This window comes from Megalobrama amblycephala, linkage group LG14, assembly GCF_018812025.1.
Source record: "Megalobrama amblycephala isolate DHTTF-2021 linkage group LG14, ASM1881202v1, whole genome shotgun sequence".
In the NCBI taxonomy this organism is placed as follows: Eukaryota; Metazoa; Chordata; class Actinopteri; order Cypriniformes; family Xenocyprididae; genus Megalobrama; species Megalobrama amblycephala.
The window spans coordinates 12650000-12676480 of NC_063057.1; the positions used below are offsets into that span (position 1 = coordinate 12650000).

General features: G+C 39.3%; 1 protein-coding gene and 1 long non-coding RNA gene across 3 annotated transcripts in view; one reads left to right on the forward strand and one right to left on the reverse strand.

The window, feature by feature from the left end:
- Positions 1–23848, reverse strand: prickle1b (prickle homolog 1b). Of its 2 annotated transcripts, none has more exons than XM_048157428.1 (8): positions 23534–23848; positions 6669–6851; positions 4812–4925; positions 4131–4265; positions 3032–3235; positions 2759–2945; positions 1636–2481; positions 1–1552 (listed from the first exon to the last, which is right to left on the reverse strand). In XM_048157428.1, the coding sequence occupies exons 2-8, from the start codon at positions 6837–6839 to the stop codon at positions 621–623; spliced, it is 2589 nt and encodes an 862-aa protein (XP_048013385.1). In that variant the 5' UTR covers positions 6840–6851; positions 23534–23848; the 3' UTR covers positions 1–620. The 2 variants fall into 2 exon arrangements, with proteins under 2 accessions (XP_048013385.1, XP_048013384.1); XM_048157427.1 differs by lacking the exon at positions 23534–23848 and adding an exon at positions 9328–9578.
- LOC125246461 overlaps positions 20462–26481 on the forward strand; it is a 25675-nt gene continuing 19655 nt past the window's right edge. The window contains exons 1-2 of the long non-coding RNA XR_007179883.1: positions 20462–22513; positions 22603–22817. This is a non-coding gene — a long non-coding RNA (uncharacterized LOC125246461). The remainder of the gene's footprint in view (positions 22514–22602; positions 22818–26481) is intronic.

A 26481-nucleotide genomic window follows, 5' to 3' on the forward strand; every position in this document is an offset into this window, starting at 1 on the left:
TTAAATCTCTCTTGAATTATTTTATTGACATCTTAATGTTAAAAAGGGATAGTATGGTTACCAGTGGTGAAACGTACATAGTAGAGGGAAGATTACCCCAACACTGTTTAAGCGCATAAGCAAATTGTGGACAGAAATGTTTAAGGGTACAGTTATTACACCTGCAGAGTAACATATCGAGACCATTAAACATGAATAGTGCATATATACTTTGCATTTGCAAACCCCTGGTCAATAAAATGGCAGACCTCTGTTTTGTTCATTAATAATCTTAAAAGCTTTTTCTGAGGACAGGAATTGTAATTTAATCATTTAACATATTTGGATATAAAAATATCAGTACTCCAATCTTAATTTAACAAATATACATTGCTTGCACTATTAAATAATTATTGTTAGTCTACATGCTACTCAGTAATTTTGCTTTTGGGAATAATGTTTTTGCTATACAATGTACAAGGAAATATTACATGTTGCTTTCATTGTTCATACAACACAACTGACACTCTGCACTTGTAAAGACAACTTAAATCTCAAGAAAACATTTCGTTTTCCAGCTTCTTTAGGATCAGTCATGTTTATATTCCAGCTGCAACAAAGGCATGCTTTTAGTCTTAAGTCTAAGAAATTATGCAGTTTTTGCCCTTGTGACCTTTCTTTTTCAGTTTGGTCCGTGAGCCGTAAGGAGGTGTTAAAGCGGTCACGCGAGTCGGATAGTCCTCTGTATAATAATGAAAGCTTTGGGAACGGGGCTTCGGAATTGGCTGGCCAAGAAAGAATCCCTCCTCCTCAGACTCTGAAGATGAAGAGGAGCATGTCGAACACCAGTCATCTTCATCATCATCATCATCGCAAAAGTCTTGGAAGTAGTCCTTTGGGACCATGCCCTGCTGAACAAAGTCTGATGTGGTTTGATGATAAGGGTGCTGACTATGTGCTGAGTGATTTAGAAGAATACCGTTCCTGGGCTCTGGTATGCTTGAGCCAATTACCTGAGGCACAACATGCAATTTACCCCGATTTTTGGAAGGCAGGTGCAAGGCATTTTCTGAACGCGTTTTCCGGCCCTGTCTGCGTTTGTGGTGATGTCTGTTAGCAGGACGTCTCTGTGTTTCCTCCTCCATGTGATAGGTCCGTCTGCGAGTCCTTTCACTCATTGGTGGTTGCCTCAAGCCTAGCCCACCATAATATCCTTTATCCATAACATCATCAGAGAACTTCACTTGCTGAGGTCTGGATTGGGTCTGAGATTGAGACTTGGTCCTTCTCAGCACTGGAAGATGCAGTGGAGAGGGTAGTTCCTCTCCAAAATAAGGTGGAATTCTGTCCTCTTCTTCCTCGCCTTCTCTCTCTCCTTGCTCCAGTGTATCCTCACGGTCCAGCTCAGAGTTCAAACTCCTTAATGAATTAGCACTTCTGTGGAGCATTGAGGAGTTAAGTGTGCCCATGTTACTAATGTTATCACACTCTTCTGTCTCTCTCTCCTGCTCTTTCATGTTTTGGAGGGTGTAGATGGTCTGTCTGTCTTTGCTCTCTCCATCCACTGAAGCTCCTGAGAAATTAAAGACATGTTATGAGTAATTAAAATTAATTTAAGAAGGAACAAGAAATACATGGCTCTGATGCATGGCCTACCTGTAATATTTGAGAGAGCAAGAGAATCCATAGAATCTCCAATGTTGTGTTCTGCCTTCCGGAGTTCACTTGTAATGCACTCCAGTGAGTCTTCATACCATTGCCTAGGCTCAGACCAGAATCCAGACACTGCTCCCTGATCCATCTCCAGCTCTTGAATCTTTCTAGCACTGGCTGGGCCAGGGTGACTACCATAGGCAGAGTCTCCAAGTCCATCCTGAGACTGGGCCCAATACATATCTGTGTGGTGCTTCTTACTTGACAAATTGTGGCTGCTGATCTTCATCTCTGGTTTGGTCCTGTTGGCCTCAGAGTCTTTCATCATCCATGGCTCAGCTGGCCTGGTGTCCTCCATGTGGATGAGACCACGGTCTCCAAATTTCAGGAGCAGCTGAGTCATATAGTCCTCATGCTCAGCCCAATCTTCCACACAGTCCTCCGGGGCTTCCTGCTCATCCCGGTCTCTCCAGTAGTTGTCCTCTGCAAAGCTGATTCTCTCCAACTGATGACACATGGTCTCTGTGTTGTCACCACAGAAACTAGAGGTCCTGCAATCTGTTGCCGAATAGAGTTTTGTCTGCTGGCACTGCTCTATAGGGCGACTACTCTTGCCCATTCGTATGCTACGCCTAGACTCCCGTGATCTAGCAGACTGAAAGGCTGAATCTGAAGAGTCAGAAGCATGGACGTCCTCACCTAGGCTACAGTCCTTAGAGCAGTAAATTCGGCCTTCTTTTGGAAGGAAGGGACAGCCCAGCAGGGAGGTTTTGCATTGGGCACAACAGAAGCATTTGTCAGTAGCATGCCAGTGTACTCCCTCATATGTCATTTGAGCATGGTCGACGCCTGAATAAAGGTAAATCAACAAGTGAGAAATGCTGTACTTTTTCAACCAGATATACATAAAACAGAGGTGTCCAATCCTGCTCCTGGAGGGCCACCTTCCTGCAGAGATTTGCTCCAACTCTAATTAAACCAACCTAAACCAGCCAATCAAGGTCTTGATAATTTCTCGCAGGTATATTGGACTGGATTGGATCTGAACTCTGCAAGAAGGTGGCCCGCCAGGAGCAGGAATGGACATCCCTGCCATACAAGTTCAGTTGTTACAGAGGTAACTCACCAATATTCTCCCCACAGGCCTCGCAGTACTCTGCATACAGTGACTCAAAGCATCCACAGCAGAAAGGTCGGCCATCCTTCATGATGTACCTCTGTCCTCCCAAAATAGTCTCGCACTCAAAGCAAGAGAAATGTTTCATGTGCCAGTGACGACCCTCAGCTTCAGTACACTCGTCAGCAAAGATTATCTGTGAAAAGAGTCAAAATTAGAAGTTCTTCTTGGCTAATTCTTTCTTTGTGCATTGGCTCTTTAGAAAAGGATATATATCCTCACCTCATCACAAGCTGAACACCGTGGCTTCAAAAGCTCTGCATGATGTCTACCGCAGTAGATTTTGCCATTGTGGTAGAAATAGATGAGGTCTACCAGAAGTTCATGACAGGTGGAGCAAGTAAAGCATGCTGGGTGCCAGCACGGGCTGGGGCCTGCTCGTGAAGCAAACACTGCCATCTCTCCACCCTTGATGTTCTCTTTGCACTGCAATTTAAAGTAAGATTTTATGAGAATCAAAGGCTGGCTGCTTTGGTCATACAAAGACATCTTACATTGTATTGGATTTTACTCAGCATTTTTCTTTGGAACAAAGACATTAAGTTTTAATTAAAATGGACCCCCATCTCTGTTGACATGGTCTTCTAAAGACCAGCTGAGCATGGCCAAATGCATGATCATGAGTCTTTTTATAAGTACTTTTGCCAAAGTATTCATTTCACAGCTGCTTCCCATTATTACTACATGGCCGTTGGCCTTGGAAACAGGGGTGTTGAGTGTCCCACAAATTTTTTCGGCAACGGAAACCAGAGACCCGAGATTAGCACTGCTCTGCAGTGTTGTGTGTGGCAATTTGTGGTGAAGGAATACATCTGTTTTTCGGAGGTATTATGATGCTAGACTTTTTGGATTGTGTTTATAGTCTTCTCAACAGGAAACAACCCTCTGCACTGGCTCTCATGTGCTAACTCCAGCCCCTGAAGGAGATGGTCTTTGGCCAAAGATTGTGTGTTGTAATACTTAATCTTTTCCATGAATTTTCTCTGTGCTTTGGTTGTCTTTAGGCCATAATTGGACCATTTGCATGTTTCCAAGTTGTCTGATTTGCCATAACTAGTCAACATTGCTTTCCAAGGGAATGTAGCATGAAGCAGAAACTTAATTTTCATGACTGTAAGTAAATTTGATATGGCCAGAATTAATGGTCACAGAAATGACTATAGATCTTCCAAGTGTAGAATTTTCTCAAATACGTATACATTGAAGACGTTCACATAATGACCTTTAGGAGTTTGAATGTGGCCTCTTTGACTTTGATATTTGCAAGTTAGATTTGACTAGTATTTTTACAGATGGTGGGAAAAAGAGCATTTATACATACATGCTCACAAATGTGCTGCAGGGCTCTGGGAAGCAGTTTTGGGGTTCCCCTCCCGAGTGCCTCTTTCTTCCTCTGAATGCTAAACATGTGGAGTTCTCGTCTCTCCTCATCACTGAGGGACTGGCAGTATCGGATCTGTGTTAAAGCAAAGGTAAAAAAAATGTTTATTTGCCTAAATGAAGAACAGATGAATAGCTGCAGCAAGTTTTATCAGAGGCTTGATGCCAAAGTTGTGACTTTCTTTTTCCCACTTTTCTGGGGCTAAGTTGAAAAGTACACAAATCGACCTCAGAGTTTACAACAGACTTGTAGAACTCATACAAAATGACAAAAGACAAATAATTTGCTCTGTTTGGCCCTGCAGGGGGTAAACAATGATGCCGCACATGAAGAGCCTTTTAGATCTGTAACCCACAGTCATGCTAGGAATTTGCTAAAGTACACAGTTCTAGGTCTTACAGCAAGCACCATAAAAATCACAGAGGAACATTTTATTGCTGCTAGTGGAAAGGAGAAAGATGTCCCTCTGTGATACCACTAAAACATCTTATACTAACTCAAGAGGTATTTGTATGAACTTTATGATCTTGCAGATAAAAGTCCTCTAGTAAAACTGTTGTGTATTCTATCAGCATAAATGTCATCTCTATCACTTTCATTGTTGACTTTTTTTCCTCATACCTCATTGTCATGTGGTGGCAGCTGATAGAGAAGTTGTCTGATCCTGTGTTTTTCTCCAGGACTGTTGACATATGGCACCTTCTCCTCTGGCAGGCATGAAAAGTAGATCTGAACCTGATGGGGAAAGAAGGCAAACAGAGAGTGAGAGGATTAGGGTTTGCTTTCAACAGCTGAAAGCTGAAATGAGACACCAGCCTCAATTGGTGCTACATCATTCAACCTGTCATACAGGCTTCTCCCGATTGTCTCCCCCAACAAGAGGGAAGTGGGTATATCATTGACTGGGACAAAGCGTTTAAACAGCGGTCTGTCAGTGGCGACCCTGAGGGCTATTTATGGGGCTGTATGCCATTAAAGACACAAAGATAGATGTCTGCTGGAATGTTCCTTGTGTTTAAGTGTTACTATCTAGATGAAGGCAGATTGTTATTTCTGTAACAGTGGGGTTGGGTGTATATGTGGATATGAGTGGGATTTGATATGGAGAGCTGTCATACAAATTGCCCTAAATTCTCTATAAACCTCAGGAATGTTTTTGCCTTCAAGTTAGTTTTTTTTTTTTTTTTTTTAGCTCATTGCAGTGCCTTTCACAGAACTGGGAGAAGAGCTTTCATGAGGATGACAGGCCTCCCACTTCACGTTTTGAAAAATGAGAAGGTGGGTGTTGGAAAAACACATTCAACTTCACTCCAGACCTTCTTTCACTCTAGTCCTACCTCCACCCTCGTTGGGTCTGCATGTGTTTGTGTATTGCATGTGTCAGGAAAGTGCCAGCTAGCCCCTAGACACAGGCTCAGTTCTGTTTGCTTATTGCATACAGCAGGGCAAGAAAGTATGTTATCTAAATGGCTGTTTTGTTGGGACTAGTGCTTGAACCACACAAGTATAGTTCAGGTAGTTTAAGCCAACACACTGAGGAGCACCACACTTAACAGTGGTAATATTTTTGAAATGGTAACACTTTACAATAAGGTTCCATATGGTAACCTGATCTAATTCAATAGCTAACTTAAAATAACAATGACTAAAATGTCATTTGGTATATTTTTGAAAATAATACTATTCATTTTAATGACAGACCATGGCTGTAGTTTAAGCATTTTGCCATAAATGACTTTGCCATTAAGAGACTCCTCTCTTTGGGGAAATTAAATGCCTGCAACAGTTTGTGCACCGCAGGGAGGATTCAAAGCAATTACCACTAATTCTTGTTCCTCAACATGGTATTTCTTTTCTAAGAAAAATCCTTGACTTCTCAACATGAAAATATTTTTTTTTCTCCCTAATTTTTCTAGTACTCACTTCAGGTCTCTGTATTTTTTTTTTTTAACTAGTAGTTCTGGCCTTTACAATTTTTCAGCTACTTTCAGCTGGCCCATCAACACACTGTCAGTCAGTTATAGGTCACATGTGTGCTCAATATCAAGGTTGAGAGGGTCCAGTCTCCACTTTGAAAGCTTGCCAGACTTTGCACATGTCAAAGAATAGATTCATTAAGAGCTGTTGGCCCCCTGCAAGGTCATGTGTAGCTTTGTTTTAGGGTAGATGCAACACTGAGGATACATGCACTGCCTAAACTTCACGTTCAGAAGCTCAGATCCTCTTGAAAATCTCATACCCAAGTGTAAAGGCAGCCATCACACTGCAATAGCTTGACTGGCAGATTTTACATCAAAAACCTAAACTGGCTGAGAATCTAATTTTAAGTAAGACCCTTTCTGTGGAGTCAGGGAAAGACTGCAGACAATTAGAATTATCAATAACATGAGATTGCTTTTTATTTGTAGTTCTGGCTGCCTGCCCTCAACTTTGATGAGAAAACTATGCAAATAAAGAGATATGAGGCTCAAGGTTTACCTGCTCAGGTCGTAGTCCAGGAGGAACCCATGTGTACTCCTCCAGAGCGCATCCAGAGTCGTCATCAGAGGTTGAACTCCTCTGAAACCCAAGTGCCACTTTTGCTCCCCTTGAGTTCATGTCCGCTGCCCGAGTAATGGGCCAGATCCCTGATGCAGTTTCAAGACTCATCAGATGGGGGCACTGTTCAGATAATAAAAAGAGGTTTTAGTTTTTAAAGATTAAATTGGGTTATACCCAAAGTTTACAGCTGCATCTGTTTTATGAAATATGCATTATGCTTTGTGGAAGAATGTTCTCAAAACATCCGAAAATGGAGATGGTGAATGACTTCCAGTGCTGATACTGTTGTGGGGTTTTCTTTATCTATCTGGGCCTTGAGAATTGCCAGATATATAAAACGATGGGGAGGTTGAGGACTGCTTTGAAATGTCAGCAGAGTATTGCCTTTCAGGCCAAGCCTTAAGCTTGCAGATAAGATGTCAATGTGTACACGAAGCAGGATTAAACACTCGTGGCTCTTTCTCCAGGCCTTCTTTATCTTGATGCTTAAGCACTTCAGAGTATTTTCTGTCAGATAAAATGCCTTTGGTCCCTAGGTGTTGAAAAGAACACTCCTAATTCAAATGTTTTGAATTGCAAACGAGTCCGATATAGTGTGTGAACGCCCTTGTTTGGGATGAGGTTGGAGCTTGATGATCCCTCTCTTGGTTTGCCCCGAGTCACAGGGAAAGTCCTGTGCACTCTTAGCCCATTATGTGATAGATTACAGATTGAATGTTTTATCTTAGGTCTTCACTGCCCAGTATAAGTTTAGAACGTTTCTGGTCTTGTGCATGTTGTAAGATACTTGCTATTCTGAGTATTTATATGCTTCAAAGCAAAGATAATAGATTTGCAATACAAAGATGCATTGATAGGGGTACCTTACAGATAACACTTTTCCCTGTTCTCTTAATGGAAAATGTCATTTGGATTGCCTCAATCACAATCCAGTTCACCTTCTATGACCCCAGTCAAATGAAAATGCAAATTAATTTCTCACATCAGTGCCTAGTAACCTCTCAACTCAGTTACCACACCTGAATGAGAATGAACGGTCAGATACGGCCATACAGCACTAGATCCTTTGAACTAAGCAATGAGAATAAGAGTTGACTAGGATTTTATGATTATATATTTGTGTTTGTATATGTGAAATTCATTTACATCAAACCCTTGGTACTTTCTCTGCCAGCTTTCTTTAAAATTTTCTTGCATAGAAGGAAATGCCTGCTGTGGCTTCCAGGGCCAACATACACAAGCACTCACGTTACACCTTGTCACTCTCTGGCACAGACACAATATGTGGCTTTGTGGCAAAAACAAAAACAGAACCGTTCTACCCTGCCCTGTTTTCAAAGGAACATATGTAGGAGGAAAGGACATTTGAAGAGAGGTCATTTTTAAAAAGTCACAACAGTAGAGAAATGTAAACACACTCCAGATGTACGCCACTGATCTGACTGGCACCTCAAACAGGGGAGTAAACGCTCAGCGCTGACCGGGAGTTACCGTGTCTCGTATGAAACACTTTTGAAATAAACAGACTGGTGTGTGGATTAACTGAGGTTTGGATTACAACCATTCCACCTGAGGCTAAGATTCAACAAACCTGGGCTTCACAGTGCCTCTGTTGTCAGGTCTGTGATATAACATTTTCTGTAATGCAAACGTCAAGTAAACTAAGTGAGTTTGACATGCTAAGAGCATCGATTTTGCCAAGCATTTATGCATGCAATGTAGGGACCAAAGAGAGCTGAATGAAACCTGTAGCCCTTCACTGATGTGATGATATTCATCATATGACCAGGGCCATAACCACCAAAGATGTACAGTTACATTTCTTTTAAAAGTTCAATTGCAGTTGGACTAAAGCAATAATTTGTATTTCTAAAATGTTATATAAATGCTTTGGTCTGACTGAAATTGTATACCCCCCCATCCTCCCTCCCTCCCTCCTTCCCTCAAGTAACCCTTTGTTTCATGTATTTTTGACCACTGAGATGAAGCTAAAAACCTCTGTAGCTCAATTATACCTGCATGTAATCATACTGAATGGCACACATCCCAGAATATTCAGATTTATGCATAATCTATTAGTTTTTTGACTGATTTTTAAACTTTTACTTATGGACCCTCCAAATCATTTAATATTTTGTCAAATCCTTTCCCTTAAATTCAGCTAATTTCAAAGAAAACTGAAATCAATGATCATCTGCAGTATTAAAAAGGGGTTCCTAGTTACTGCATGTTGATAATGGGAAAAAAATCATCCCAAATATACCTGAATTTTACAGTTCCGGCTAACTACCAATGAATTATTGGATCTCAGAGCTGTCCACCAAAATAAATTTTAACATCAGGTGTAAATGGGGCCTGATTAATTCCAAGTGCACTTGACATCCTCTCTCACATCCCATTTTTTGATCTCGGCTCCCTGATGCCAAAACTGCATATGATCATAACACGTTATTTTAACTGCTGCTTTCTATCTGTCATCAAACACTTATCACCCAATCAGTCTGATTGTGTGACTGTACTCACTGCAAAGTCTAGAGTTTCATATTTACAGTGTGAGACTAGTTTAAACTTGATTGCATTTCGAGAAGCATCTTACCTGTGTGTAATGCATCCTGCAGCACTCAGGAAAAGCCTCCAATTAGTGCAAGTTGGAGAGGAAAAGTCTAGCAAGCATGTCCACAATGAAATCGTGTAAATTCAGTCAAAATTCCCCTGAATGTTTGTAGCTTAGATAGTCAGTAAGAATTCAGTTGTGTCCTGTGTTTCTGAACACATTTAAATGAATGTATTGATGTGTGTGCCAAGTAGCATGTCTCCTTGTAGTCAGAGCCAACCCCTGGCCAGCCCCCTTCACATTTAAGCCCTCCCCCTATACTTCAAACTGAAATCCTCCCCCACCCCAAAACAGCATTCATCCTCATTCCTGCTGTAAGAGAGCTATCCACATCCCACAACAAACTCTCTTCAATCCACAGAGCCATTTGTTTTGTCCCTAAACATTCAAAGTCAAGTACATCCTGGAGGAGTTCATTCGGCATTGAATGTTGCATAAGTTGCATCAAGGGCTTGTTGTTTTCCACCAATGGCCAAGAGTTCCTGTTGTTTTAGCTACATTTGGCGTGTCAAGGAAGAACGGATTGTGCTCAGGAAATATGTTAACCTTAGAGGTTCCAATCAGATATTGGAATGGCATAATGAATCATATAACATTACCTCTCAGTACATGCATTTCAAGTAAGCATTTGTTACAATAATTTATACTTGTGCATTTGTGTCCAAAATTGAGGCGTTCACCCTCACGTCATTCCAAATCTGAATGACTATCTTTCTTCTGCAGAACACAAAAGAAGATATTTTGAAGAATGTTTTTGTCCTGACAATGAATGTCGTTGGGTCCAACACAACATTGGCCCCCAATGACTTTAATTATACGGACAAAAAACATTCTTCAAATGATCTTCTTTTGTGTTCTGCAGAAGAAAGTAAGTCATACAGGTTTGGAATGACACAAGGGTGAGTAAATGATCAAAGAATAAAGCGATAAGCCTCAAGAAGCCATGGTTTACAGTGAATTTATAACAGCTAAGGGGCGTTGTTAGGCAATTTCAACTTTAGGGTGACTGATTCTGGTTCCTTAACAGTTCTTTTAATTAAACAAAGAACTGACTCAGAGTCATTCTGTAGGGAATCAGACTACACTGGTAGTCTTATCAGACAACAATGGTAATGCGGGTTGGTTCCCAACCCTACTTGTGAGTCACTTCTCACAAGTTCTAAGGCATTTCCATAAGCTCAATATCCCCCTCTTCTTCATTCCTTCAGACTGAGCTCAGTGTGTTGACAGTGACGATGGCCCCAATAGCCATCTCTCACCTCCACACTTCAGCTGAATACAATGACCTTATTGTGTTGATTCCTTTCCAATTCTGGAATCTCACAAAGGAAAAACCACAGAGAAGTCATCTTCTCTCAAAAAACTTTAAGAATAATGGTCAACAAGTATAATCAATACTAACATTTATTCATTCTAAGGATTGCAGCGTGAGCTCCAAGATGCCACTGTGGCCAAAGCGTCTTGTGATAAATGTGCTGTTTTTGTTATTATACTCACAAAAACACAAAAGCTGGACCCTCTTCACATGCACCTCTGTTTGGTCATAGATACTTTATCACGATCCAGTTGAAATGCCAAATTAAGCCAGTGTGAAATTGCTAGACTGAACAATTGCCAAATCATCCCAGTTCAATTTCAAGTCACGTGAAGAACTTGAGTTTGAGCGTCTTCCAGATCTGAGAGGTCATTTTAGACTACAAGATAAGATAGCTATGAGAGAACAAGCAAACCAAGATGGATTCCTCTTTGGATTTTGGCAGAAAATGAAGAACCACTTAACTATCAAGATAACCTTTGTTAGAAACCCTTTTCCCTGCTTAAGATGTTTATCAGGAACACCATCGAAATGGCAGAAAATGCCATAGCGATTCTTCTTAGTAAGAGCGAAATAAGAAACCGGATGAAGAACTTGGTAATAAGAACCTTTATTTTTCTAGAGAAATTATACATTGTCTATGTGTCCTTATCTGTTTTCCTATAGACAGGACAAGTTTGTCCTGTCTATATCCAGACAAACTTGCGAAAGTTTGTCCGGATATAGACAGAACGAAACTGCAATTAGCAGACACTGTTCCCATCATTTCCTGGAGCAGATTCTTCAATGTGTTTGTAGTGTATGTGAATGGTGGGAGAGCACAACCCTTCCTGCTTCCTTAGAAAACTTAAGTTGCAGTCTATTACCCAAATCCCTGCACAGTTACCTCTGTGCTATCTTAAAGGAAAGGGAAGCTACTTGCGAAACACCTAAGGTTCACATCCTCCTCTTCCCATTGTAAAATGGGCCGACCTTCCCCTGGCAAGCCATTATAAGCGATAACGCATATTTCACCTCATTGCCACACCAATTGACAAGTGTTTAAGAATGGATGCTGCCTTGCTGTATTCACATGTCAGTGCTACCTAACTAATGACGCTTTTTCTTGTGACCCCTGACCCCCGCACACACCCTGCTCCCTCTGGTCATCTCTCCGAGTCTTTAGATTCGCTCTTTCCTTCCCGTGTTAATGACAAAGCATCAAACTAATGGAACATGGCACAATTGCTCACACGCAGCTGCTCCAATTACAGCAAAACCAACATTTGTAAGCAAATAAGGTCATGTTTGTGTAAAAAAAAAAGTGTTGAATGCTAAGATAGGGGTTTTGGATTAAAAAATGATCTCTTTTCTCTGCATTCAGGCTTTGATAGTTATTTTTTTTATCACTGCCTCTGTAGGATGGTGATTGCACTATTGATTTGATAACGACTGAATCAGTGATTGCCTCACGCCGTATGTGTTTTAATTCACACTGTCAGGACAACACATCAGAGTGTCTCTGATATAGCGCAGTTTTCACCTCACAACTTCAGTCGGTCTCTTGAATGCCACTTCTTTAGATCAGTCATTTTGATTTCAGTAACACTGAGGATTACGGAGGAGGAAGCGGTGATGCATCGAATGTTCTTTCAGGGCATAACTGCGAAGTGACACAGACTCGCTCTGACATATTTTTCCTGTCTGAGCATTTTTGTCATGTAATTGCATTAGGAACAGAAATGTAGTCAGCCATGTAAAATGATGACTTTAAGATGATCAAGCAGTGGCTTCTGCTAAATGGTTTATTTAGCAATGGGATGAACACCTACTAACATCTGTTTTTAAACAAATCAGTTAGGGAGAACGTCACATAACGTCATTAATATTCATTACAAAGGCCGCTCCTAGCATGGATCGTGCGCTGACAAAGTCAAAGCAACAAATAAGTTCAACTTTAACTTTACTCAAATATGCATTTTTATATTCCTCATTGTTTCAACAGTGTTTTAGAGGTAATTATTTTAGCTTGTATACCCTTTTAGTAGCACTTTACTTAAAATCCTTACGTATAATGCATTATAGAGGTATTAATAATGTATGCATTATATGTCTTTTCATAAATAATTGTAACCAAAGTTAAAATTCCTTATTGTATTTGCAGTTCTGATTTTTTTTTTTAAATATATATTTTTTCGTGTTTTAATGCATTATACTTTCTAAAGGTGTGTTCAATGATTAGATAAGTATTATAGTTAAAAAACTTTTCATGAAACCATACAGTGCATTACAAGGCATAATCATACTTTTAAAATGCATTATACATAAATGCTTTGTGTTACCAATCTTTTTTTTAAGTTTTTCCAAGATTTTCCAAAATAATTCCAATATTTCAAAGTAAGAAAATGTGTAAAGTTTTTATGCCTTCAATTGGTATGAGTTTAACTGTTGCAACTAGGTATTTAAAACCACTTTCAGGCAATTTCTGCTCTCCGTCTCTGGGCATGTTGAAATTAGATGGGTATACATTTATTTCCTTGACAAATTTGTGCCATTTAGGTGGTCTAAAACATTACAAAAACATGACAGTAAGGTAAATCAAAATCATTTCCTTAGAATTTACAAAAGAATCAAGCAAAAATGATCTCAGATAATCAGTAAAACATAGTCACAAAACTTAATCCTAAGCATCTCCATTTCAAATGCACAAGTTTATTGATGTCTCCAATGGCTGTCCTCACCATTTTCCATACAGTGCAGATCAGCAAGCATTTACTTTCCCTCCAGTCACAAAGTCCTAATTCACACCCATTATCAGCCCATTCACATTTAGCACACTGAACTCACTCCTGAAGTCCGAATTTGAATTGACTTGATTCACACCTGGAAACTGCTTTACAGACATTGAAGTCTGATTAAAGTGATTAAAGTCTCACCCATTGCTGCCAGTCAAAGCACATCCATCAGCAATGCTTTTGCAAGTGCTTTTCTCACTGCTCTGTTAATATTCTGTGTCACGGAAGAGTAAAAAGGCACAAGATGGTGTGAGACATAGGGCCATAAAAGAAAACGGCAAACTTATGTGTGCCAAATCTTTATAGCCCGGCAATGAATGTTTGCAAGACACCTTCACAGGGCTGTAAAGCCTAATAAAAAGGCGGTAGTCATGTTCCTGAATAGTTTGCAAGTGGAAAGAAGCTCAGATTAGCCGGCATTACAGACATGCTGTAATGTGTAGAGACACGTTGTGTGATAAAGAGCTTTTTTAAAAGGATTTCACACAAGCCAATTTAAAACCTTTGGACATCAGCCATCATTTCGAACAATTAACAAGTATATAAAGGTCTTGGAATAAAAAAAACATCGTCTTCCTATACTAATCCCATGGGGATTTATAGCGTATTGTTACATAAGCCATTATTGATAGTTCTCATGCCGTAGTACAGTAAAAACAACATTATTCAAGACGATTGCCACACAAATTATATGTATCGCACTAGACTGGAAAGAGCGAGTCCTGCGGGCTAAAAAGAGTCCTCTTGTGGATGAATGATTATCTCTATTCAGGTTGGAAACCTGACCTGAACCCGTGTTGACTGTAAAATACTGTAATCAAGACTTTAAAATACTGTAATTGCATTTAGGTGTGACTGCATTATAAAAGTATACAGTATAATGTAGAGAAGATTATAGTAATGATGATATATGAAGAGCGTGTCTGGCTTCTCATCTGCAGGGATCCAGCTGCGTGTGTGCATGCATTTAGTTCATAATGGGCCCTGTTTTATTACTGGCCTCTGTGCCCTTTCCTGCCTGCCTAATTTGATATTGTTAACTGATACATTCCACTTTAAAAAAAAGGAGAGGTCACGCTAACCTCTCCAGACACAGGTGGGCTTACCTGCAGAAGATATACACTCTTAGAAGTTCAAAAATGACAAAAAGGCATGTACAATTTAACCTCAAAATACAGTTTTTGCAGTTATATAAGAAATCTAATTTTTAATTAAGCCTATTTTTAGGATTATCTTTTGCCTTGTGACATCAGTCTAGATTAGTAAAATTCACACAGAGAGATTGAGGGGAATGTAATCGAGAAATGACATGTGAAAGTGTGAAAGAAATATAAATCGGAATCAAATCGACTGCATAGACAAGGTGTACATGCAGTGCCCACCAGGGATTGTGTCTGACAGCCAGCATTGTTAATGTGTAAATGTATAGTATGTTGTCCATATGTGTATTCATTACTAGTAATGAGAAGACATTTTAAAGTCCTGTAACCACAAAACATATAATTGGGGTGGTCTGAAAAATGTCTTAAGGGCCTCATGTAGAGAGCTGAAGACCACCCAGCCCAACAACAACCCTCCTCAAACTCGACTGGGCTTCCACTGAGCGCAACGGCCCCTTACCTCTACATCTCCTAATTACAATCATTTGCCTCGTACCGAAACGAACACAGAACATCTGCTCCTAATGCTGCTGACTGCGATTATTAAGGAGATTTTACTCCCAGGTCGACACACAGAGGAAGCGCAACAGACGGGAATCACAAGGAGAGGTACAAGTCCGTGCGATTTGTTTTTATTAGCGAGGATACACTGCAACATGTTGAAGCAATGAGCCTGATATGTTTTGCTAGTTCATTAGCCTGTTTTTCCTGGCTCAGGATCCTGGCATGCAGTTTAACCAGGTGCTGATGAAGAGATCATTGACTTAATGTGGTTGACGAACCTCACCGTCTTATGTCAGTGTACACTCATGTGGCTGTAACAAAAACAGCTAAGCGCATCTAGCTAACGTTTGGTGATATGTAGGCTTTGCCACCTAAGTAAACAACTTTTGTTAATGAGTTTTAATGATCACTTGAGTCACTCAATCTTTTAACTAGTCATCTATAATACAAAAAGGAAGTGAAACAGACAGCTTTCACAAATCGTAACGCTCAGCTGTAGTCTTGTTTTAGAGTAATAACAACAACCATATTTTTCATAGAATGGTCCGACTTCACAATTAAAGAGTAAAGGTATGGGGGTTGTGCATTAGTTTGACACCTGAAAAAAATGCTGTTTAGAAGTGCAATTTATGATACAATTGCTATCAGATTTTATTATTTTTTAGTATTATTTTTAAACACATGCATAGTTTCTGCTGTATACTTTGTGTAGTGTTTCATTGTAGTTTACAATGTGGCCATTTGTCACCTAGAATGGCTTAAAGTTGGCATTAAATGAAAATCTATTTCTTAAATGCATGTTAATGATTGGAATTCTGAACAATTCTTCCATGTGTGTTTAAATTTTTTAATTTTTAGGAACTTTTAATCAAAATGTTGGTGAAATGTCAGACTTCTCTCTGGTGACGTATGCCGGACTTCTCCAATCATTTTGTCAGCTTAAATCCTGCATTTTTTTTTTTTAAATTTAATGCAGTCAAAATTACATCCACCTCCATGTAATCCGTCTCCATCTAATTTTGCAGCGATGCCATAGAAGAACCATTTTTGGTTCCCCAAAGAACCTTTCAGTGAAAAGTTCTAAAAAGAATACTTTTTTCTTAGTGTGAATAACATTTTGAAACCTTTTTCCACCTATAAAGAGCCTTTTGTGGAATGGAAAGGTTCCATGAATGTTAAAGGTTCTTCATGGAATCATAGATGCCAATAATAAACCTTCATTTTAAGAGTGTACGGAAGAAAAGATCTAACACTACTTCCATTTTATCATGACTTTAAATCTCAAATAGCATTTGTGGTCCTAAAATCCTAAATGAAACCATGAGTATCCATTATGTTCATCTGCTGAAGTTAGCAAGCCTATTTTTGGCACATTTGGTCAAGTGTTAGTAAGCGATATGGGGATGTAGCGGAGGCCACCTACACACCGCTTCGAGAGTGCCAAACACAGTCCTCAGTCATTCTGATGATAAATTGTGCAACTGTGAATGTTATCTTGCATCATCCCCATTTGGAAGGTAATTACTCCTCTCTCAGCAGGGAAATGCAAGCCAGAAAACCAAAGGGGGGAGAATGCAACAGTAATGACACTAGACCCCCAGGGCAGGTTGATTGTTTGGTCTTAAAACACACATACGCTGTTATACAATCCAATCTGTTTCACATAATTCATAAGCTGGTAACATGACAAGCCTGGTGCTAATCGCCAACCCTACTTTTTGACAAACAAGACTGTACTTTACTTTCACTGCAAGGCTATTTATACCTGTTAGAATAGTGCTGCTTTGGGGTGGCGGTGATAATATGTAATTCAACACCATGGGATGATATAGTAATCCTCACATAATGCCTGTCTGTGTCAGGGGCCCCTCTGACAAAATAATGCTATTCTGTTCCTTAAACCTGGGCTGAAGCTTTACTTCCGCCGTAGCCTAATCTTTTTGTGGGCATGTGGTTACTGTAAAGCGATACCCTACATCTTTGGTGCAGCAAAGACACTGATATCATAATTTGTTCTACTTTGCTCTGTATATTGTCATCTTATTTATGATGTTTTGAGATCTGTTTAAATGAATCTGCAGATACTCAAGAGAGAGAAAGAGACATTTCAGCTCATTAGGCATGGAAGAAATGGGTCATGGGAGTGCAATGTATAATGATCTCCATCATGTCTCTCTGAGGAGCAACAAGTGTTATTGAAAGGTAAAGCCCTCAGTCTCCAAACAGATGTCATTGTCCCTTTAGGGGGATTCTGGGTTTCTCAGCCAAGTAAACCGCATGCATGCATACACATATATAGGTTACAGTGTGAATTTCAGCAGCTTCATGGCATGAAAACCATAGAAGCAGAAAGGATGAGACTCCAAAACAAGCCTTTGCATGTTGCATTTCACAGCTGAACGCGTTTAGATAATGAAACTTGTGCTGACGTTTTTCTTTTCGTAGAAAAGCAAACGGTCTGGTTTCCGGGGGTTCATTCATAGCACACAGGATGATTCTTTATAACTTGTTACTTATGCTAGCTATTAAACCCCCATACCTTTACTAGCCAAACAAGCACACAATAAAATCTCTGTTTGGTTGCAGTGTGCTGGAAAGCCCCAAGCATTCATTAGTAAACCACAGAAAATTTATAAGCATGTCTTCCATCCCACGCTATGCGGAAAAAGCCATTACAGTATCTCAACGGTGAAATGTGTATCTTTCTGTTTTTGATGTTAAAATACTTAATATGCAGTGACGATTATAAGTAAGTTGTTCATAGATTTTCCACACCTTTTGAGCAATAAAATTCCATGATTTTTCCCATTGCTTTTACATACTTCACCTTTAAAGTCGGTATGAAATGAAAATGTATCTATTTTCTAATTGAAATGTTATAGATTTTATTGTGCATTCGTCCATTTATGTTTCATTTTTAATTAATTTTCTTCACATAATGTTTAATAAAAATGTTATAACTCAATCTTCAGGTAAAAAAACGTCTTGTCTCTAGCAACGTATGCTGGATCCAATCATTTATTCCCTTCCAATAGCCACATCTCAAAATACAATCCCCACCCTACCTGTTTTTTTTGGGATAATCTGGTACACTCAGATGCCTCAATATGGAAAAAAGATCTGTCGCTACCTCCGTTTCATTGCAACTTTAAGTCTAAAAGCAACATAATCCAAATTTACATTGGGTTCCTTGTGTCTACATTTGATTTGTTTACTTTGTGGACTTTTTTTTTTGGCACTTCTTATTTTTACGCATTATCCAATATAAAAATGATAGGAAGGACAGTATTGGCAAATGTCGCAATCCGATTTGAATTCACGTCACCCGTTTTTGCACCTTGGCTGAATGTGTTGGAGCATACTAGGCCATGGCTCTGATAGAATATTTCACCTATTTTATTTTACTATCCATTTTTTACAGCACAGAAGAACATTCTGAGATCAAGAGACCTCAAATGTGTATGAGAAAGAAGGAAAGATAGAAAACGAAGTACTTAAAAAGGCATATGCTGATTGAATTAGCTCAGCGAGTTAATCAGCATTGGCTTTTTAAGGCCTGGAAATGTGACAACATTCACATGAGAGTAATCAGAGGAGAAATTAAGCAGGAAATCCATTTGAACACATGCCAAAAAATCTGTATTTTAAAAATCACACCTGCTTTTACAGTTACAGTTGTAACGTAAATGTATATTTAATCACAATGCCAATTAGTTATCGTGCCAGCAGACGCATTGATCTGTGCTACTTCTCAATCCAAACAACTGTACTTCAGGCAGCATGCCGCCTTTCAGCTGTCAGGATGACTGTATGATCATCTCCGCAGCAGTTGAGATGCCCTTATCTCCATGCTGCCGGAAGCGGCCAGCTGCTGAACGTCTGCCGCACATGTTTACCTTGTCTCATCCTCACACTCTGATTATAAGGCAGCTGCCGGCAGCCGTCTGTCTGACTGAGCCAAATCATTACCTGCCTTTAATCTCCTGCTCTGATACTGCCTGTTGTGGGTAATTACTGCGGTGCCAAATCAACTTGCTCTCACTTGCATTTACAAAAAACTAAACAAGAAGGGAAAAAAATAATGAAATCAGTTACTCTGATCCCTTGGCTTTGCAAAAGATTTGACTTGTTCTTACCTCATACTCATAACACAATTTTTGTCTCCTCCCTTATGTATTCTTTCAAGTTGGATTGTGGTGATATGACATTTTAATATCGACCCCCTGTTCCACAACACGGCTGTGAATATGATGTGGTTTCGTGTGTGAGCCAAGGCCAGACATTTGTGTTTCATTTTCAGGCACGGAATAATTAGAAACAACTCAAGCATCTCCCACACTGAGCTAGACAAGTGCTTTGACCTACAAGCTGTCAGTCATGGTGGGTAATTTCCATTTTCTCAGTTTCTCTGTGCTCGCATGTGATCAGCTTTCCAGAGCTTCCAATAGGATTTCTGCTGTTTGCTACACTACTGTGCAAAAGTGTTAGGTCAGTAAGTTTTTTTTTTTTTTTTTTTATTAATTTGAAAGAAGTCTGCATTCATTTGATCAAAAAACTGTTTAAAGGGATAGTTCACCCAAAAATGAAAATTTGATGTTTATCTGCTTATCCCCAACGCATCCAAGATGTAGGTGACTTTGTTTCTTCAGTAGAACACAAATGATGATTTTTAACTCCAACCGTTGCCGTCTGTCAGTCAAATAATGCTAGTGGATGGGAACTTCTACTATAAGAGTAAATAAAACTTGCATAGACAAGTTCAAATTAAACCCTGCGGCTCGTGACGACACATTGATGTCCTAAGACACGAAACGATCGGTTTGTGCGAGAAACCGAACAGTATTTATATCATTTTTTAACTCTAATACACCATTATGTCCAACCGCGTGCAGCACTCGTTAGTAAGGTCTGATCGCGCTCTGACAGCGGCAGTGATGTCTCGCTCTCATTGAAGTATATGCGCGAGACATCACTGCTGCTGTCAGAGCGCGATCAGACCAAATGAATCGAGTGATGAATGCAGTTGGACATAGTGGTGTATTAGAGGTAAAAAATGATATAAATACTGTTCGGTTTCTCGCACAAACCGATCGTTTCGTGTCTTAGGACATCAATGTGTTGTCACGAGCCGCAGGGTTTAATTTGGACTTGTCTATGCAAGTTTTATTTACTCTTATAGTAGAAGTTCCCATCCACTAGCATTATTTGATTGACAGATGGCAACGGTTGGAGTTAAAAATCATCATTTGTGTTCTACTGAAGAAACAAAGTCACCTACATCTTGGATGCGCTGGGGGTAAGCAAATAAACATCAAATTTTCATTTTTGGGTGAACTATCCCTTTAAATATATTTTAAAGTGTAAGCAGCCATTACTGCAGTCTTCAGTGTCACAATGATCCTTAATATGCTGATTTGGTGCTCAAGCAACATTTCTTATTACTATCAATGTTGAAAATAATTGATTTTTTTGTGTGACTTTTACATAGTTACAAAAGAATTGTCACTTTTGATGGATTTAATGTCATTGTTGTTGAATAAAAGTATTATTTTCTTTCAAAAAAAACTTTACTGACCACAAACTTTTGCTTGGTAGTGTGTATATATAATAGAAAAAAAAAAAATCAGATCGTGAAGTGCCATGTCCTATACTTTTTGAGCTGTGGTGCTTATGTGGATGATTCAAGTTTGAACCCGGCTTGCGTCATTTGCTGATCATTTCCCACTCTTTTTGTTTATTGTCGATATAATTAAACTGGTTCTAAAGACTGTCATCATAAATTATGTATACAATCAAACAGCTACTAGCATTGACTTGCATTGACTTTAGACGATTTGGCTTGACTAGGATGTTGTTCTCATTGCTATCTGATGAAATATCTGTTGTCTAAAGTTGCTACTTTAAATACCAGCTGGCCTGTATCAGAATCCGACTGTTTGACTCTTTCAGCTCAACTAAAGAGCAGCTTGTCTCTGTCCCCCTCTCCATGCTTGGCAGCATTCACAGGCCGGGCAAGAGAAGAGATAGAAAGCTGCCAAATGTGTTTGAGGTGTAGGGTGATTTGCATAGGTGAGCACACGTCAGGGCCTCCCAGCATAAACAGGGCACTGTGAACCTCCTCTGCTCACCACTAGTAAATCAACACAGATACATATACAAGCACTCCTCAGAGCATATCCTGTATGCTGGGATCTGGGGTTAGAATCGCTCTTTCTGTCGTTCTAGTGGCTACTCGCACACACACAGACTTGTTCTCACACAAATATCCCTTTATTTCACATACTAGACAAATTTATTTATCATGTAAGATGATCGTCTAACACGGCTCTAGCTTAACTAATAACTTGAACTTTAAAAGTTTAAATAATGCTGATTTTGTTTTATGTCCAAAAATGTGTAGTTCTAGGCAATACAGAACTCTAGATTAGAGCATTTTCCTATCTTTAACCACATTATCCATTCACTGTCTAAATTGTTTGACTTTTTTTTTCCCAATACAATCCTGATTTCTTGTACTCAAGATTTGAAAAATGTCCATAGTAGTCAACTAAACAACTTCAGACACAACTAAGAGATATAGACCAACCCACGAGGACACACTACATCACTCTCTAGTACCGTCAGCTGAAACTGAGCTTCACATGTGGTCATAATTGATCATCTATTAACCGAGTCTTTACATAACTATCTCAGATCTCTGTTCGGTGCCACATTTGGAAATCTGCCACTTCCACTCAAGTCACCTGAGAAGCCCCAGGGGTCTAGTTAACTGGTTTGTCATTCACTCCCACCTGGAGTCTCTTTTAAAATACCAGGCATTGCTTAAAAGGGTAGTTTACCCGCCAAAAGTCCTCATTCTGGCATTATGTGAGATAAAAAAACTGTTTTGACAGTTTTTTTGTGAGATGTTGAAACAAAATGTACTTTAATCATTCGTTTTCGTCGATGCAATGCTATCATTCTGCCTATCACAAAACATAATGAGTAAGTAGGCTAGCCTAAATGATGACGGTTTTTATTTTCGGGTTAACTATTCCTTAAAGTAGCCTACAGGATAAAATATATGCCTATCTGGGGATCACAATGTTTATGAAATGGATAAAAAAATGTATTAAGCGAATAAGTGTTGTCATTACGTTTTCTTCGTATATGTTGCTGAGCAACGGTCTTTGAAATTGAGCAACGGACACGATGACATCGTCAGGCCAAATCTGCACTAACAGAGCAACCACTAGGGGACACCAACACCTAATGTAGGCCTACAAACTTCCTCACGTTCAGAAATAAGATACAGATACTGATATTATGCGGTTTAAGAGTGTATTTTATTAAAATAATGCAAGTACGAAAGGTATACGTGCGTCATTCCGTCAAATTCGCGCTCACAGATCTTTCAACAGAGAACCGCCGCGAAGGTAAAGTCTCTTTTGCCTTATATGGAAATGGTCCCCAACGGCTAGTATTTAACAACTAACAGCATTCTTTTCTTTTTATTATGGAAAAGTTGAGTCTTTGGGTCATGGATTGGTGAGCTACAGGTCAGGAGACAAACGGCACCTTGATTGACAGGAAAGAGAGAAACTTTAATGCCGGTAGTGACCTGACCTGAGTGACAAGGAACAGCTGAGTGTGTGTACACACACACATCTGGAGACCCGCAGGGTTTCACACTAGACATCCTTATGCTGTAACCCACCGTCCGTCTTTACGCAGTAGTTGGTAGGTACTACAGTTTAAGTGATGTTACACATGTACATATATAGCTACTGAGTCTGAGTTTCTTTTCAGATAATTATAATTACATCCAGTGTTTATTAAGTCAGACGGGTGTTTTTAAAGCGATCACGGGTCAGTGGCTCGTTTTTTTTTTTCTACATTTATTGAGTTAGGCTATACAATTAAATAGGCTACATTAAAAATGTCATGCATACAAAAATGTTTTCAATTTCCGAATTGCGCATCTTAAAAGTAAAAATGTCTAAGCGGTTGAACTGTCCGGAGACTTGGAAAGTCTGTTGGCATGTTTTTTCTTCTTCTTTACTTAGCCTATTATTATGTATTTTTAAAAAGTGAAGCAATTTTGTTTTTAAAAATATTAAAATTGCCTGGCAAACCGAAGTCGGCTATAACCAACATTTGTATTCGTGTGAAAAGAAAACGATTACATTCTTTTAAGATCCTAACTTAAATATTTATCTTTTTTATTATCTTTTCATTTGTCATTTACCCACACGCGCACATACAGTTCGTAGGCTATTAGTTCCCTTTTATTCCCTTTAAAATTCATGCTACGCAGCTGAAAAAGATTGTTTCTGATTTTCCCGTGTTTATATGCACATTATAATACTAGATATCGATATTTACGACCCCTTAACATTTAAAACAAGACACATCAACCTATTTTAAGGGCATGCAGAACGCACAAACATACTTACGAGGACGAAATGTGCTGATTTATTCCGTTGCTGCTAGAAAATATTCACAACTGGTGTCATTTGCTCGAGTCCAGATGATAGAAAGTAAACCAGCGATCTTGTAGAGGACGTGGAGCTGTTCAGTATCCAAATAGCGCAAGCCAATGGGTCAGCATAGCGGAGACGCAGAAAGCGAGTTTGAATCCCAGCTGCGATGAGTAAACATGCAGTCTGCAGTCAGTTAAAGAGCCCGTGTGTTCAGTGCGCTAAAATGACATGAGCGATACTCTGCGCTGATTGGCGCAGACGCGCGGCCCCCACCAATCCCTCCAAACACTCACTCACATTCTTTCTTCTCCTCTCTCACTTTCCGAGGGGTCCAAAGTAAATTCAACATCATCGGACGAATGAATGCGCAAAAGCGCACATTGATTGATGCGATGTAGTGGAGAAATCGGAATCTTCACCCGTTCACATCCTAATTATGTTCTAGGGACACTTAACATATGCTTTATTTGTATTTGTAAATAAAGCCACAAATGATCCTCAATTAAAATCTCTTTGGCAATATTATAATAGTCATTTCTAGAGTCCATTAAAATACACTAGTTTTGATCAGTAGAAACAGAAATGGCAAGAATTTTGTAAGTAACATTTGTGCAATTATACAGTTCTTGCTGATTTGTATTATTCCATATTGTTAAACATATATATATATATATATATATATATATATATATATATATATATATATATATATATATATATATATATATATATATATATCTTCATCTTCCACACTTTTATAGTTAAAGGATTAGTTAGCTTTTAAATGAATGGCCTTCTGGAGTGAAGCGATGCGTTTGTGTAAAAAAAATTCCATATTTAAATAAGTTATGAAGTAAAATATCTAGCTTCCGCCAGACCGCCTTCCGTATTCGAGTTACGAAGAAAATGTAAACTGGCGTCGCGTCAGTTACACTTTTTCCGTAAGTTGAACAGGGAAGGCGTAGGACGTAGCGTAAGCTTTTTGAACTGCAAGAGTTGTACACTTTCTTTGTACGTTGAATACAGAAGGCGGTCTGGCGGAAGCTAGATATTTTACTTCATAACTTATTTAAATATGTTTGTTTTTACACACACGAATCGCTTCGCTTCAGAAGGCCTTTATTAACCCCCTGGAGCACACGTTTATGATGGATGTGGATGGATGCAGTTTCTTCAGCTCATACTCATCGGTCCCGTTCACTGCCATTATAAAGCTCGGATGCGTCTGGATATTTATTAATATTCCTCCGATTACATTCATCAGAAAGAAGAAAGTCATACAGACCTAGGATGGCTTGAGGGTGAGTAAAGCTTGGGCTAATTTTCATTTGACAGTGAACTAATCCTTTGAAAAATCCTTTATTTATTGAGAATTTTGCCCCCCCCCCCACCACCACCACCCAAAATAAACAACCACAATGGTCCACAAACAAAAAGCATCCATAGCTCTCATCTCTGTGCTTGTGTATATTTAAATCAACATGCACCGCAGCAGTACTGACGTCAATGACAAGACATGCGTGAACCAATAACACTTCATGTCCCTGACATCAACCTGATGCGACAAGTCTTGAAGCACCATATTTTCAGGGCAAATGTCACCTCAGTTCTTTGGCACTGTGAATGTCTTGGAAGAAAAGGGAGACAAGGAGAGAGATTTACTGCACTCTTGAGGCTCCCCAAAGTGAAGTGGCTCGCTCAAGGGCACTTACCCTCCACCCTATACCATGTTTGATTGAAGATTTAAAATAAGTGACAGAACTTTGATTCATATCAATCAAATAGTTATTGCACATCCAGAATTCCTGTCCTGCCGATGACTCAAAGTGCAATTAGTTCAATGCATTAACTGGAACGTTGACAGTTTAATGCTACTCAGCCGAGTTTCTTCAGCCAACTGTCTCATCTGTCCTTGTCCATCAGCACCTTGTTACTGTGTGTGTTTGCACTGAGACGTTCACTTTACAGCTTTAGAGTACAGAAACATCACTTTTCTGACACCTTGACAGAACCGGCTCCGCAGCTCTTGACAGCAGACGGCCTGGGCCCCTGACCTAATTTACAGGGCTGCCCCCAACACACATAGGCTACACAATGACAGCAGAAACCCCTTTCTACCATACATTTTAATCTCAGAGGCTTATCTCCCCTATTCATCTTAAGTCTGCACACGGACACACATACATACGCACACCTCCCACAATTGAAAACGTAGAGTCAGCTTGTAGATCGTTTTCTCTCCCTATCTCTTTCCTCTCTCCACCTGCTCTTCATAGACAAGGACCCCTAACAGCGCTTTAGGCCTTTATGTATCCCACAGACAACTGAAACACTAATCCTATTTACAGTGGGGCATAAAAGGTAAGACTATACACATGCTGGGAGCGAAGGGAAGTGCAGATTAACTCTGCAGAGCACACATCTGACTAAGAGAGAGGGGTCAGTCTATCCCCAACTGCCATTTTGTGCTTCATGAACGCAGATGTTTGTGGCTCAGTGACATAAGATTGTCCACGATAAAGAAAAGTCTAGTTTAAAATGTGCCAAGATGCTCTCTTTTAAATCATGTTAATTTCCTATGATTTTGAAAAACTTTTTATTTTCAAGGAAAAAAATTATTTAATGATTTAACATGAAAAAATGTGGTGTAATTAACAAGAAAAAAAAGTAAAATATTTTCTGTAAAACATACAAGTATACTATATAAATATATATATATTTTTTTGCAAATATTATGAATTATTATATTAATTAATAAAGTCACGCCACATGACATTTACATCTTAAACTAACCTTGCTTTGTCATGAAAAGGTCAAATTATCTGATATTTCAAGAGTCGTATTGCCCTTGACCATTTATTATACACTGTAAACACGAATAAGTTGGCAAAACTCAAAAAATTTGAGGTAATCAGTTACAA